The 14,942-nt window shown below is 37.9% G+C and overlaps 1 protein-coding gene across 2 annotated transcripts in view; it reads right to left on the reverse strand.

Annotated features, from left to right (window-relative positions):
* Positions 1 to 1,560: 1,560 nt before the first annotated feature.
* bmp7 (bone morphogenetic protein 7) overlaps positions 1,561 to 14,942 on the reverse strand; it is a 93,236-nt gene continuing 79,854 nt past the window's right edge. Inside the window, exons 4-7 of one of the 2 annotated variants that reach the window (XM_003223739.4) lie at positions 13,787 to 13,984; positions 11,006 to 11,082; positions 8,948 to 9,058; positions 1,561 to 6,922 (exon numbers count right to left, since the gene is read on the reverse strand). In XM_003223739.4, coding sequence (XP_003223787.1) covers positions 6,773 to 6,922; positions 8,948 to 9,058; positions 11,006 to 11,082; positions 13,787 to 13,984 — 536 coding nt within the window. In that variant the 3' untranslated portion in view covers positions 1,561 to 6,772. Of the gene's footprint in view, positions 6,923 to 8,947; positions 9,059 to 11,005; positions 11,083 to 13,771; positions 13,985 to 14,942 lie in introns of both variants that reach the window. The other variant, XM_008115241.3, reaches the window with a different exon arrangement.

A 14,942-nucleotide genomic window follows, 5' to 3' on the forward strand; every position in this document is an offset into this window, starting at 1 on the left:
GGACAGTTGTGAGGATGCAGGTAAGGAAGACAACCCTGTACTTTGAACTCTTTGAAGGAGGTGTGGAATACTACTGTAACTCACACACAAATAAGAGCTAAATAAGAAGTAGTTTCTCAGTGTGAGTTGTGCAGTTCCCAAAGCTATTTCTGAGACCTGAAATACTCACCTGAATTAGGAAGAAGTCTTTGCAGACCTGCAACAAGTGAGTAAAAATAAAGTTGCCAACAAAGGGTTAAAATGGAACACACACACACACACACACACACATACCCAATGTGCTTTTTTAAATCTCATGTGTAGTATTGGGGGAAGGCCCTTGATTCTGTCGGTTTCTCCAGAAAATATATCTACTTAAAGTGGGGAAAGGTACAGACCTCTTGGCTGGGGTTTCTTTTGAGTTTCTTCCTCCCACCACCCCGCCTTTCCCTTTCTTGTGCCTCTGTAATTTTACTGGAATGACTAAATCTCTGAGCTATGTCAGCAGTAAACAGAATTAATTTACCTCCTACTTCTTTGAAACAGCTGCTGACAGCTGTGCTATAATCAACTGGGCATCTTTGCAGGGCTGCCAGCACACATTTCTCCCCAAATCCCTACATTCAGATTTATGTAGTTGCTGCAAATGTTGACAGCTATGAAACTGAATCTGACTAGCTTGGAATAAAGTGCATTAGGAGTCTAAGGGGGGAAGGAAGGAGAGAAAGTGGTGGAGCACTGTAGCATGAGTTGATCTATTCTAAAGGTTTGGATGAGATAGTGAGTTTCAAAGAGGAAAGAGACACGAGACCTTTCTTGAAAAACACGCACTTAGGGGTCGGATGACAATTTAGGGGCATATAGCTGGGTCACTTTGTGCAAGTTGCTCTCTCAGACTCAGAGGAAGGCAAAGACAACTTGCCTGGAGAAATCCTGCCAAGAAAACCTTGCATATTTAAGATTGCCATAAGTCAGAAATGAATCAAGGCACACAACCATTATCATTGGGCTAATGGAATGGTCCTCCTTCCTAGAATGACCCCTCAAGTTGTGACATAAAAGATCAGAGTCATGAGACGAATGAGTTGAGGTAGGGGGTTCGAGACAACCCTTGAAAATAGGAGCATTGAGACTTTTCATAGCACCCTTTATCACATAGCACCCTTGATATCTGTAGTTCAGTGGTATAGTGGTAAATTTTGAAGTGGCAACACCCCAAAAATACACCTTCAAAAGAGATGAAAAATGCAGGCAGATTAATTACTAGAATAATGTTGATGAACTATCTCCATCCATGTATGGTTTTTTAAATAAAGCAAATGGATCTGAATTGCTTTTTCAAGTCAGCCTCCCCACTGCAAGATAGTCCAAAATAACAATGTGAGTGGAGGATTGGACTCGGATGCAATGAAATTAGAAAAAGAAAGAATGTACTTCCCTATACTAGTCTTTCCAAGTTTTAATATGTTCAGCGAGGAGGGTTCTGTCTGTCTTCCTACTATAAATAGTTGTAAGCCACCTTGGATCCTGAGCTGGGAGAAAGGTGAGATTTAAATAAAACAAACAAAGATACAAAATCAGTATTTTTTAAAACCATGTAAAACCACAATCATTTATTTGGTTAAATTATACAAACAACCATCTAAAAACAACTGATCTAAAGGGGAATAAAGACCCAAAACGTATATTCCTTTATTTTTCTTTTACCAACAGTTGTTAATAAATACTTTATTAAATAAGGAAACAACATGTGTTCAAAGGAGAGATGAATAGAGATTTTCTTCCTGAATCTGTTTGAGAAAAGAGGAAATATAGAGGCTGAAATAAATAAATTTTGTTCTGCTTTTTGTGAAAACTATTTACACAAACATGTACAAACAGTGGAGCTTACACAGAGATTTGCAGGAGGCCTGCCATTTATTTAGTGTGGAACATGGGAGAAATAGAAGAAACTAATCCATAAAACAACATCCCCCAAGAATAGCTAAAAGGTTAGTGAATACAGTAAAACAGTTTATGAAGTGTGGCCTACCATATACAGAACATTCACTAGTATGGACTGCAACTCAAGGCACTAAGGCTCACCCATATATTATATACATATACACTTAGAAGGTGTTTTTTAATGTATTGCATTAGCTTTGAAAAAGCAACCAAGTTCCCTGAACAATGCTCACTGAACCCCTAGAAGTATATAATGATACACTGAGCACATTTTAAATTATGTACCAGATGACTGTTCATCTCTCAGAGCTTGAAATATTTTGCTGTTTTCAGGTGCAACACCCAGAATCTCTAGGAAATATGGGCCAAAGGAAGGTATGCTTTTGAAACTCTGCCGCATCCTAATCCTCTTCTTACCTACCCAAGCCAAGGAAACACAATTTCAGGCAACTAGTTCCTTACTTTGGGCTGCCCTTCAAAACATGTCTTTGAAGGCTCTTCCATTCTCTTCATCACCCAGTTGGACCCAGTCTTCACTGTCATGCTGTTAAGAGGATGAAAGCTGAGGTCTCCAAAGAGAACTGGAGAGGGCTCTCATACTTTAAACATATGTGTCAGTTGTGTAGAAGAAGGGGTTTCAGCAGGTGTTGCTTCATATGCTTGCTGGAATTTCCTCTTCCACACAAGCATTATGTTATGAAGGCAACCCTAACAAACCAGTAGAAGCAACCAAATCCCACTTGAGCCAGGGGGAACATCTATGCTGCCCACCTATTGATTCTTTCAACACAGAAGCTGGGGACCAAAACTGCTATGGTGGCCCATCAGCCACAGAAAACCTGGGACCTTTCACCTGGGAATGATGTCTAGCCCACTAGGAACAGCATTATGAAAAGGAAAGTCTTTCTCAAGGCACCATTATGGTTCATTTGACATTAACATGTTCCTCTGCACCCACCCTATTTGCATATTTACAAATCCCAAGTAATACATGGTTATCTGGGCCCATGCTGTAGGTCTCCTATTGTGAATGAAGGCTGCTTTTCACATGGAAGACAATGGTCAGAGCAGTACTTTATAGTTCCTCAGAATCCCTGAGCCACTAATTTTGTTCCAAAGGTCACTATGGAAAACTGCAACAACTCAGAATGATGCAGCTCTGCAAATGTTGTGTAAGTTTGTGTATACACACAGCTGCTATTTAGTTGCACACAAACGACTGAATTCCAAGGACTGCATTTTTAAAAAGATGTCACTTCTATTGCTCTTCCTGGCTGCCAAATAAAACAGTTGATGTGGAGTTGTACCATGGCCTATAGGGAGGGAAAATGTGAAACCTTACTTGGTCATGAAGCTCCTCTGGAGATTTTTGGGGAAACCACTATTCTCTTCTACTATTCTCTTTCATAAACTGGAACAATTCTTTATCACTGGTCTTGCTTAATTTGTTCTGTAGTCTAACATTACCTTAAAATAATTTGTTTTCAGGTCATAAGTAAGAATGAACAGCTGTGTAAAGCATTGAAACCCTGCCCCAACTACTGAAAATACAATTCAAATATATCATTGAATCCTTGACATCTAAGGACTAATTAAAGTCAATAAAGTATCCATTAAGTTATAAATTTTCTAATGTAAATAGGTAAGTTAATTAAATTTATTTTAAAACTTAATTTAGAACTTCAACCTTAAATCATTAATTTGTCAAATAGGAGACCATGCTAAATGCCCAACAAATGTAACAAATCCTAGATTATTATTTTACCAAAAGCCCAGTTCTCATGGAGTTTTGAAAATTGTTCCTTGCTTTTAATTCCTTTGGATTGGTACATTCTAATACCTTAGCCACCAGATTTTAATTTTGCTTATTAACCCCACTCACACAAAAATAAAATCTGGTGTCTAAATCATTCAAAGTTTTTTAAAAAATGAGGTCAACATACAGTAATGGAGGCCTAGAACAAGACCTGGTTTTCTTTAGGCTCAAGTGGACTTCCTATGTGTTACATTAGGCAGTGCACAAAATGTCCTTATTTGTCCTAGGAAACTGAATTTTGAAGATCTTACCCCAAGACCTTTACTGGGATACGATTATAAGAAAGGGAGGAAAAGGAATGCAAGAGAAGGTGTTTTGGTGGGTAAATGAAAAATAGGGTTTTTCCAAAAATTCATTTAGCTGTTTCCTTCTCTCTAAAGTCCAAGGTAGGAACAACACAGAAGGACTAAGAACAGAAGTCTTTTTTTTTCCTGCAGTGGTTTTATAGAGCAGACTATTAACTTATACTTCAATGGCAATTTAACATGAACTAGATTTTTCAGCCTATTAAAAACTAATTAATAACTAACTAAATGCATTAGCACTTTTCTACTAACTTTCCTATTTCGGGGTTTGAACAGGCAGTGCCACAAGAAAGATTTCACAGCCATGAAGGGGCTTCCTTCCCATAACACTAACCAATCAGATCTCTGATGTTGTTCATTTGTTTTGTTCAAAAAGACGACACCAGTATCTGCGTGGAATATGAGTATTGAGCTATACATATTAGTAGCCCTTTATGAATCCATTCCATCCAAGCTTTATCCTTTCAAAAAGGTATGCAGTGAACATCATTCCCTGTTCAGGCAATAAATCCCATAAATGAAGCATGTGTTCTGTAAAGACAAATTTTCAGTGTTATCTCCAAAAGCTATAGCAAATCAGCTTTACTGGATAATTTTCCTTGTAAGAAAAGTTGTCCTCTTTGTTGATCACATTGGTTTCCCTTTTCTACATTTTCTTCCAGATCTACAATCTTTATGACATGGGATAACCAGACAATACACAGTATAAATGCTTGCCTCAACAAAAATTTAGATAATGGCATATTATCCTTGCTGTTTCATGTTCATGTTTTTCCCTAATCCAGATCGAGAATCCCTTAACCAAACTGCTTGGGACCAGATGTGTTTTAGACTTTGAATCTTTTCCTCCCAGATTTGGAATACCTGTATTTGAATATATGTACATAACGAGATATCTTGGAGATGAGACCCAGGTCTAAACCCAAATTAATTTCTGTTTGATATATATCTTTTACACATAGTCTGATGGTAATTTTATACAGTATTTTAAAATAATTTTGTACATGAAACAGCATTTCTGTACACTGAACTATCAGAAAACAAAGATGTCACCATCTCGGGAACCATGTGGATAATTTTGGATTTCAGATTTTGGGATTCCTGATAAGAGATGTTCAACCTGTAGTATTGGAAAGATATAAGCCCATTTCCTTTCACTGTTTATAAACCATTATTTGTGTAGCTTTCGTGCTGAAATTTTTGTGCCCAAACCCAATTTTGAATAAATAGTGCTCAAATTGTAGATACAGCCTTGCTCAGCACCACATCAGCACTAACATGTCTCCAATTTTGAAAAGAGTTTCCCTTGTTGAACCAACCTGAAATGATATTGGCTTTATACCCAACTTATTGACTCATGTTCACTTTGTTATCTGCTATAGCTCCTAAGTATTTCTTAGACTCATCAGTGCTTGCCCAATTTAACCATCTTCTGGGCACTTGGTTCTTTTGTATTATTCCTCTCCAACGGCGTGAATGTACCATCATTCTTTGGTGCTCCAATTCATCTCCGTTCAGTCCCATCAGAACCTTTAAAAAGATGTTATTCACATCTTCATATGCATTAGTAGAATATTTTGCTCAGTATAGTCCTCTGAGGAATGCTGTCAGACACTGATTTCCAACTTTGGAGAGATAAACATATGGTTTAGTTTTGGATTTGCTTTGTGCAATGGCAGTATTGTACTAGCTAATGAGGTTAATTTGAGGTGGAAGCTTGGAAACTTTAGCTTGTGAATGGAGGAAATTAGCTGGGCGGTAAAGGCATTTTCTTATTCCAGTTAGAACTGCATGTTTACTGTTATGCATAATTGTTGGAAAACAGGGAATGAGTCCTCAAATGTTACTGTCAAAGGAAACTGTGTGATCTCATCCTGTTCCACCCAAAGCCTTCAATATTCAGAAAGGTGGATTAAACTGTACAAGCTTATGTCCAGTTAAATCAATTGCACTAATAATAAGAAAACCATACATCTACAGTTTGTGATGCTACCAGTGGGTTTTGGATTGAAACAGGTACGTAAAATGTGTCTGTTATGTGCCACTGTGATTTTTGGATTCAAATGGGGAAAACAATAGTTAGCTTAAGGCATCAGGCTCAGTGACTGAGATGTGCTTTGCACAACTGCAGAGCTGCTTTGGAAGAGAAGTGTGCCAAATGTGGAGCACCATGGGGAAGACGGAGATATCATTTTTTAAAAGGTCGGATCACATATCTCTAGAAATCTTAACAGGATCTCTGTTTCTTGCAGGCAACATCATTCACACATTTAAATTCAAACAATTCATGTCTCTAAAAGTAATTTTATATAATCTATGCACATGTGTAAACACTCAAACACTCATACACACTTTTCTCACCACAGAGATGGCTTTTTGTTTTTGTTTTTTTTAAAAGAAAGTTTGTTCCCCTTGACAAAGCGCTTTCAAACAGATTTTGTTTACCCTTCAGAAGTACAAACCTGTTTGCAAAACAGGTCTTTGGTCCTTTTTCATTGTGCATTAGTTTTGCAGAGTGATGCTCATTCAAAAGCAAAAGCCAAACTCACTGCAGAATGCCACTTCCATTTGGAATTCTTTCTTGACTCTATGGCCCCGTCAGAAATGTTCTTCCTAAAAATTGTGGCTTGTTTTCAGAGAAGGTTCTCTTCTTCTTTACCATCAAGAGTGTAACAGTATAACCTTGTCTGTTTTGCAACTCATGTGTTGTCTTTCCATTGTGGGATGTTTAATGGCAGCCACAAGCTCGTACCACCATGTTTCGGTATTTTTTCAAAATGACATTGGAGCTGTCATCAAAGTAGAGGACTGAGATGGCGTGGAGCTGCGTTGGGGCACAGCAAGGTTTCGGCACAGTATTGGGGTTTATAAAGTGGACCTGTGGAGCAAATCAGTTACAAGACCTCAGAAAGTTTACATGTATTTTCCTCCCCTCAGGGGAAGCTTTAATAACTAACACACATTTGCAAATTACTTGAGTGGATGTTGACACAGGGCAGTTCTTAAAAACTGTTTTCCAACAGACCCTGGTAGATTTTAATGAATGAGTGATGTGGGTTACAAATATGGCCATTTACAAATGACTAATTGCTTTCTTTCCTTTCAAAGTCAGCATGGCTATTATAATCTAACTCCTGTTGCACTATGACTGTAACTGCACTAAATCACTTCATGTATTTGAGAAAGCAGACTAAGTCAATGAAAGCTTATGCTGTAATTCTTTATCTCAACTAATCTCAAAGATGCTATAAGATTCCTTTGCCTACTATTAACTTTTTAGTCACTACTGCAGTTAAAAGGTGTGGTCTCACTCAATGGTGTAGAAAAGATATTATATGGTTCAAGTGGTGGCTCAAGCTTCTGCCTGAAGCGATATTGGGTATGAGGTGGATACTCATCCATGCCCACACATACAGCAGAACTTGAAGAGTCCTGTTAGTGGCCTATACAGATGTAATTCAATCTTATGTTTGCATAAACTTTTGCTCACTATGGAAGCTGTATTTCCTTCCTTCTTCTACAAATGATTAAAGCTAAGTCCCCAAACACAAATTCTGAACCTGGTAGAGAGTGAGAAGAATCAAAGTTGTGTCCGGCTATGTCTCTGTGGCCAGATGCCAAACAATTACATAGCTGCTGATACCATAGGAGGCCCTTATAGAAATCAGTGGAAGATGTACATATTGCATGGGGACACAGCCAGATGTTTTTTTGATCATCCCCTACACTTGCTCTCTAGAAGGCTTCAATTGGCCATGACACAAGGCTTCAGAGGCTCAAAGATAGGTCCTTGGGTGGAAATAGCTCAGTGCAGCATAGTTCTCCATGTAAAACTACTACACTATGTTGGTCCATGCAGGATTCCAGTCTGCCTTTTGTACAAGTCAGCAACCAAAGCATTGATATTGCTTTAAAAAAAGAAGTGCCTATTTGTGTTCCTGTTCCAAATAGAAAAGCAGTGAATTAGTTCTAAAACCTAAATAGAATATTATCATTGACTCATAGTTGGAAGGAACCTCATGGGTCATCTGATCCCTGATCAATGCAGCTAAACCATTCCCAGCTCTCTAATAAAGATGTTCCGAGAAGAATCCACCACTTCTCTGGGCAATTGGATCCATTGCTGAACTGTCAAGAAATTTCTTCTAAAGTTCCATTGAAATCTACTGTCCTGTAACTTCAAGCCTATAGATCTGGTCCTACCCTCTGCACTAGCAGAGAGCAATCCCTTCTCTCTGTGACAACTCCTGAGGTATTTAAAGTAGGCAAGCATATCATCCTCAGTCTTTTCTTCATCAAGCTGAAGCCTAGCTCCTTTTTCACCAGCCCAGCTCCTTCAACCTTTCTTCATATGTTTTGTTCTCCAGATTACTTAGCTTCCTTGTTACCAGTCAGTTCTCTTATTTGCAATCATTTTGATTAGTTAAGCACTTGAAGCATCTATCAATGATATCATATGTTCCTGTTCTGAAAGCAGAGGAACATATGATATTGATAGATGCTTCAAGTGCTTATTTAATCAAAATTTCTTTCAGAACAGGAATGAGAAATGCAGCACATGGGATGCATGTAGCTTGAGCCTCCATTCTGTGGGGGGCATAGTGAATTGTCTTCTCTATATTCCCTATGATGTGGTGAGGATTTTTAGGGGGAAATTTTAAAAAATTAGAGGAGGCATGCTAATGGCTGCAGCTGTCAGAGTTCCTGCCAGGAGCCAATTCAATCCCTGGCAACTGCCTCCTATTAAAGTTCGTTCTCAATTAACAACTAGCAAATGTAATTATTCATAATACTTTCCAGTTTTCTTGAGAATCTTTTGTGTGTATGTGTGACCTTTAAAAATTCAATTAACACTGAACAGATTCAAGCTTAAGAGCTGGAAAAGATGTTAAAAGGGGCTTACCAGCGTTTGCACAATAGCATGGTTTGTTGCATTCATGTAAGAGTTTAATGGGAAGGCACATTCCCCTTCGCAGTAGTATGCAGCATAGCCTTCTGGAGCAATGATCCAGTCCTGATTTAGATCAGACAAAGCAAGAGAGAGGGTTTCATGAAAGGTATAGGAATTCTTTATTCTGATATTGTTTTTCAAGCAGATCAGTATGGAAAATATTGACTAAAAGGTGGAATTTCAAAATATTGGAGAAAATTGATTCATCGTAATTTCTGGGCACATGATGACAAAGCTTAATAACAAGGCTGAGACAAAGACAGAAGTCAGGACTAAAGAGCAAATCAGGATCAAAGGACAAACCAGGAGGCAGAGCTGAGAAGTAAGGCAGAAATATAAGGATTTCAAGATAGGACTGGAGCAAGTCAACATCTAAAGACAAACCAGGGACCCTATCACACTACTCAATTATAGTGCCATTATTCCATTTTAAATGCCATTGATACATCCTATGGAATCCTAAGATTTCCATTTTGCTCAGGCGCTATAGCTCTCTGTCTCAGAATTCCAAATATCCCTACATACATTGCAAATCTCAAGATTCACTAGGATGTTGCCATGGCACTCCAAGTGGAATCATAGTGCTATAATTATGGAATATGAAAGTAGACAGGAGACAAGGAACAAGGAGAAGCTGGGACTGAAGGGCAAATTAAGACCAATGGACACATCAGGAGGCCAGGCTAAGAAACTAGGCAGAAATCAGAACCAAACGACAAGGTAGGAGATAAAATCCAAAGGCAAGCCAGACCTCAGGCTGAAGATTCTGGGAAGAAACAAAAGTCCACAAAGATCTTATTGCTCGAGAAAGGTTTAATAATCTCTGTAGTAATTTTAGTAGAACTATTTAGTCAAATTTGTAGAGAATGTTTTTCTTTTTTCTGTTCTTTTCATTATAGTCAGGCTTGAGGGTTGGCAGTCAAGAGCCCTACTGGGTATTACATGCCTTTTTCTTTTCTTCCTTCCTCTATTTGTGTATATTTTTGCACACATACTACTTTTGATTATAAATTAGATTGTTCATTAATGTCAAAATTAATCTAAGAAAAGAAATATTTAACTCTTACACACACAAACACACACAAACTCAGTCATTAAGATCCTCTGGGGAACATTTACTCCCATCAGCCAAAACCTAGGCGGACAATGTTGCCCAGAGGATATTTTCTCTGTCTGACCCTAGATTATGAAATCACCTGCTAGATTTATCAAGTAGATATGTTTTCTTAGTTTAAAACATAAATAAACCTCAATATATTTCAGCAGGTCTACCCAGGTACATTTTTGGACATCTTAATAGAGCTAATGCAAAAGATTGTTGTTGTTACTGTACATGAAGAATTAACTGTTTTTACTTCTATATGAACAATTTTCTCACATTGTTGCTTAAAGGTTATGATACCAGGACCAAATTCATATAGGTTGGGTCTGCCAATAGCTATTGATCATGCTGGCTGGGAAATGGATTTATGCCACAATATATCTGATCCTTGGCAGATTATTATTTATCAAGAAAGTTTAAAGTATGTCTTAATTGTTTTAATAGACATTGGCTCCATATGCTTACTTAACTTGTATGATCTGTTTAATTTGTTGTTCTTCTCTTCCTCAATCCATGGGGAGAGGAAGGTGATGGTGATGATATCAATAAAAATAACATAGCTGTGATTCTATATTGTGGTCCATCTGGCATAATTTTAAGCATACTTAGAGCCCTGATGCATATTTGGCTCTACCAATGTTCATCGGCACACCTTGCCCATGCCCCAAAGTACATTTGTTCAGTTCTGCATTGATCTTGTTGTGCATCAGTCACTCTGCTAGGTGGCATACATACAAATGCCATAGCAGCCATATGTTGAATATGGATATTGCCAAACTGCTCAATTCTATTTCACACATATGAAAGTCCACTTATGAAGAAATATACCTTACTGAATTCTGGACATGGAGGAAGAGGAGGAGGCATGATAACAGAGAGGGTAATTCCAACCCCAGGAATAAAGTTACCTGCCAGCCAAGATCCCTGAAACTGACATAGAGCTCATGTTTCTTGCAAGCTTGTCTCTGGTCACTGCTGGTGTTTTCTGAGTATGACGGGTGGGACAAGGAGGATGAGGAGAAAAGCACCAAACCAGCATGTTAGTTCAAGTTGTTCATAGAAAACTACCATTTCAAACAACATTGAAGCCATGAAAAACAACTGGGATGCATTTTTTGTTTGTAAATTACAGACATTTTGGGGGATGAAATGAGAATCTTAATATTATTATACACATATCCTTTACAGATTAAGTCATTTTCTTTTGGAGCACAAGATTCATAATATATAACTTTGGCATAAAATTATCATATTTGATATACCATAATAACAGTTTACTCAGAATGTAATCAAACAATGAACTTTAAATATAACATGTTTCTGCTACAATATACAGTAGAGTCTCGCTTATCCAACGTAAACGGGCGGGCAGAATGTTGGATGAGCGAATATGTTGGATAATAAGGAGAGATTAAGGAAAAGCCTATTAAACATCAAATTAAGTTATTTTACAAATTAAGCAGCAAAACATCATGTTATACAACAAATTTGACAGAAAAAGTATTTCAATACGCAGTAATGCTATGTAGTAATTACTGTATTTACAAATTTAGCACCAAAATATCACGATATATTGAAAACTTCGACTACAAAAATGCATTGGATAATCCAGAACGTTGGATAAGCAAGTGTTGGATAAGTGAGACTCTACTGTAGTCACAAAATCATTAAGTATAAGAACCACATAAATGATAAGAAACTTCTTTGGTTTGACCAGCAGGGAAAACAAAAATTGTGAAAATATCAACATTAGGAAAATCTTAGAAAATTAATGTTTCCACTAATTATCCACAGTGTCAAGCAAACGTAGGACACTCGTTTTATAAAATGAACTGAGAAATGGAAACCAAGTCCAGGAATTATACTGATCTTCTTCTCATAAAGTTTTTAGAACCGTTTTTGAGGTAGTAATTATGTGAACACCTTGCCTTCAACATTTTATTCATCATAAACAGCTCCACTGGGTGCCGTTTCATTTCCAGATACAATTCGAAGTGCAGCTTATTACTTTTACAGCCCTATACAACTCAAATCCAGGTTTTCTGACCACATTCTCCCATAACAACTTGCCCATGATTTTAAATCCTCTCTCTGTCCCACCAGCCTCAAAGGTACATCTGGTGAGATCAGAGGAGACAACCTTCTCTGTGATTGCTCTCAGAGTTCTGGAATTCCCTTCCCAGAGTTTCAACTAACACCCTCCAATGACAGTTTTGGGGCTTGCACTGCTTAGGGAGACTGAGCCTTGCAGAACTATGTTGTACTGTCTATTTGTGTTTTATTTTGTTTTTATCTAGTTTAAATTCTATGGATAGTTTAAGAAGCTCTCTCATTTTTGTAATTAGTATGTTTCAGCATAATACATTCAAGTCCCCAAGAAAGGGGACACCAGGAATGGCAGGACCACTACATTACCTTCCCATGCAAAAAAAAAAAAAAAAGGATGCTCAAAACTAACATAAAAAGCGTTACCATATGTAGAGCAACAAATACTCGATGTCCAAGATGGGTTCAGGAAAGGAAAAGTAACTAGGGATCGCACTGAAAACATGCCATGGATAATAAAGTGCACCAAAGAATTTCAGAAGAAAATAGGTTTTATAGATTATAACAAAACCTTTGTATAAAGGTGGTTCTTAAAGAAATGGTGTTGGAGCAGTAAATTTTGAAGTGCAGATACTCATCATAATAGTTATCCTAGCAAGGTCCTCAACAGATGTCTCAAAATACAAGCAACTATGTTGATGCACATAAACAAAGAAATTCCTCTTTTCTCCAAAGAAATTGTTATTTTCTTTTACTTTTTGTAAAGTCAATGAGATTTCAGTGTCTACATAATACTATGGCTGGATCTAAAGTGCCATTTAATCCAGATTATCAAGCAGATAATCTGCATTATCTGATTTGAATTGGATTATATGAGTCTACACTGCCATATAACCCTGTTCAAAGCCGATAATTTGGATTTTATATGGTAATGCAGATGGGGCCTAAATTATCTTCAAATACTTTGCATCACAGCAGGGATAGCTCACAACATAATATCACTGATAGAAAAGATCAATTTCTTCCCCAGCTAATTGCATTCAATGAAGCAGACCAAGGGTGCATCCACACTGTAGAATTAATTCTGTTTGACACCACTTTAACTGCGATGTCTTAATGCTGTGGAGTCTTGGCAGTTGTAGTTTGGTAAAGCACCAACCCTATTTCACAGAGAAGGCTAAAGATCTTGTTAAACTGCAATTCCTATGAGTCCATTGCATTGAGCCATGGCAGTTAAGGTGGTGTCAAGCTACATTAATTCTAGATGCAACCTCAGTCTACAAAAGTTTATGCTACCGATCTCTTTCTCTCAGTCTCAAAGGTGCTACAGGATCTCTTTGCATACTTCCCCAGCTCTTGTGATGTCTGAAGGAGATGACAAACAGTAACACTGACCATTCGATTAAAAAAACTTTGCCCTTATGGGGACTGGCCACACCACAACACTTGGAAGTACCTCTCTCAAAGATCTCAGGTTCATATTGAAGAAGGCAGCCCTGTTTCAAAGGGTACAGGTTGCTTTTCTCCATTTCCGCCATAAATACAGTTTGAGCTTAGGAACAAAATCAGAGGCTGTATCCTCATTGTTAACACAATTTCCCACCATTAATTTTATGGAAAGCACACACCTACTGCTTGCATACCTCCAAGATTTGACACCCGAAAAGCTTCTTGGTTCTTTGGTGTCTTTGATCGGTTCTGGTTGCGCTGTTTGCCTCCTGCAGAACGAATACTTCGGAAATGCACCTCGGTGGCTTTGAAGAAGGCTACTGTGAATGGCTGCTTGTTTTGTGGGCCATGTCTCCCAATAAGACCAGCTAACGTGGGGTTGATGCTTTGTCCTAAAGATAGGAGGGGGGAACCATGTTACATTTGCTTATGATGCGGGATTGTTTTTATGCCTTCCATTTATATTGGTATGGTAAATACCATACAGACAGACTTACAACCCATGTGACAAAGTTCCAACATACCCAACACTTCACATATGAAACTGAAACACTTGTGGCCAGGCAATCTGAGGGTATAGTCAAGATAGCAAAAGTTATTAGTGAGGAAGAACGCACACAATCTACGAGAGGCTACAGAAGTTTGCTTTTGTCTGAGCCTACTGGGAAGGGCAAGAGTTTGCCCTCTTTTCTCCCCCCCCCCCCGAGTTAACAAAGTAGAACAAAACTTTGCACATTAAGCTCAGTTTGCAGCAACTGAGGCTGGATCTACATTGCCCTGCATCTCAGGATGTGATTCCAGATTATCTGCTTTGAACTTGATTGTATGAGTCTACACTTCAAGATAATCTGAGATCAGATCCTGGGATATAGGGCAGTGTAGATCCAGCCTGAAATAAGATGAAGGAGAAAGCAGGAGCAATGGAGCTAATGGGACAACACAGGATTAATGGAGCCTATCTTGGCAAAACTGAACATTAAGAGTGGATACCTTCAATATATTCAATTACACTGAAAAGCGGATATTTTGTTTCCTTTACAATTTTTGGTGTACCAAATACATTTTTTGGTGTACCAAATACATTTTTTGATGCTGATCACTTAAATAACTTCAAAATTGTCACACCATGTAAGGTTATTGAGAAATGGCCAATTTTGTTTTACGATTATTGCAAAATTATTAAACATTCTCTTTCTCGACAAAAGTTTGCATGACTTTTTAGATTGCTCATATCTTTGACAGCCATAATCAACATGTAATATGTAACAAAGACTCAGTCTGTTAAAATACCACAAAAATACATATCTGATCATGTAAAAACCTGCTCAGGCATGCATGAGGCATGGACAT

Source organism: Anolis carolinensis, chromosome 4 (assembly GCF_035594765.1).
Source record: "Anolis carolinensis isolate JA03-04 chromosome 4, rAnoCar3.1.pri, whole genome shotgun sequence".
In the NCBI taxonomy this organism is placed as follows: Eukaryota; Metazoa; Chordata; class Lepidosauria; order Squamata; family Dactyloidae; genus Anolis; species Anolis carolinensis.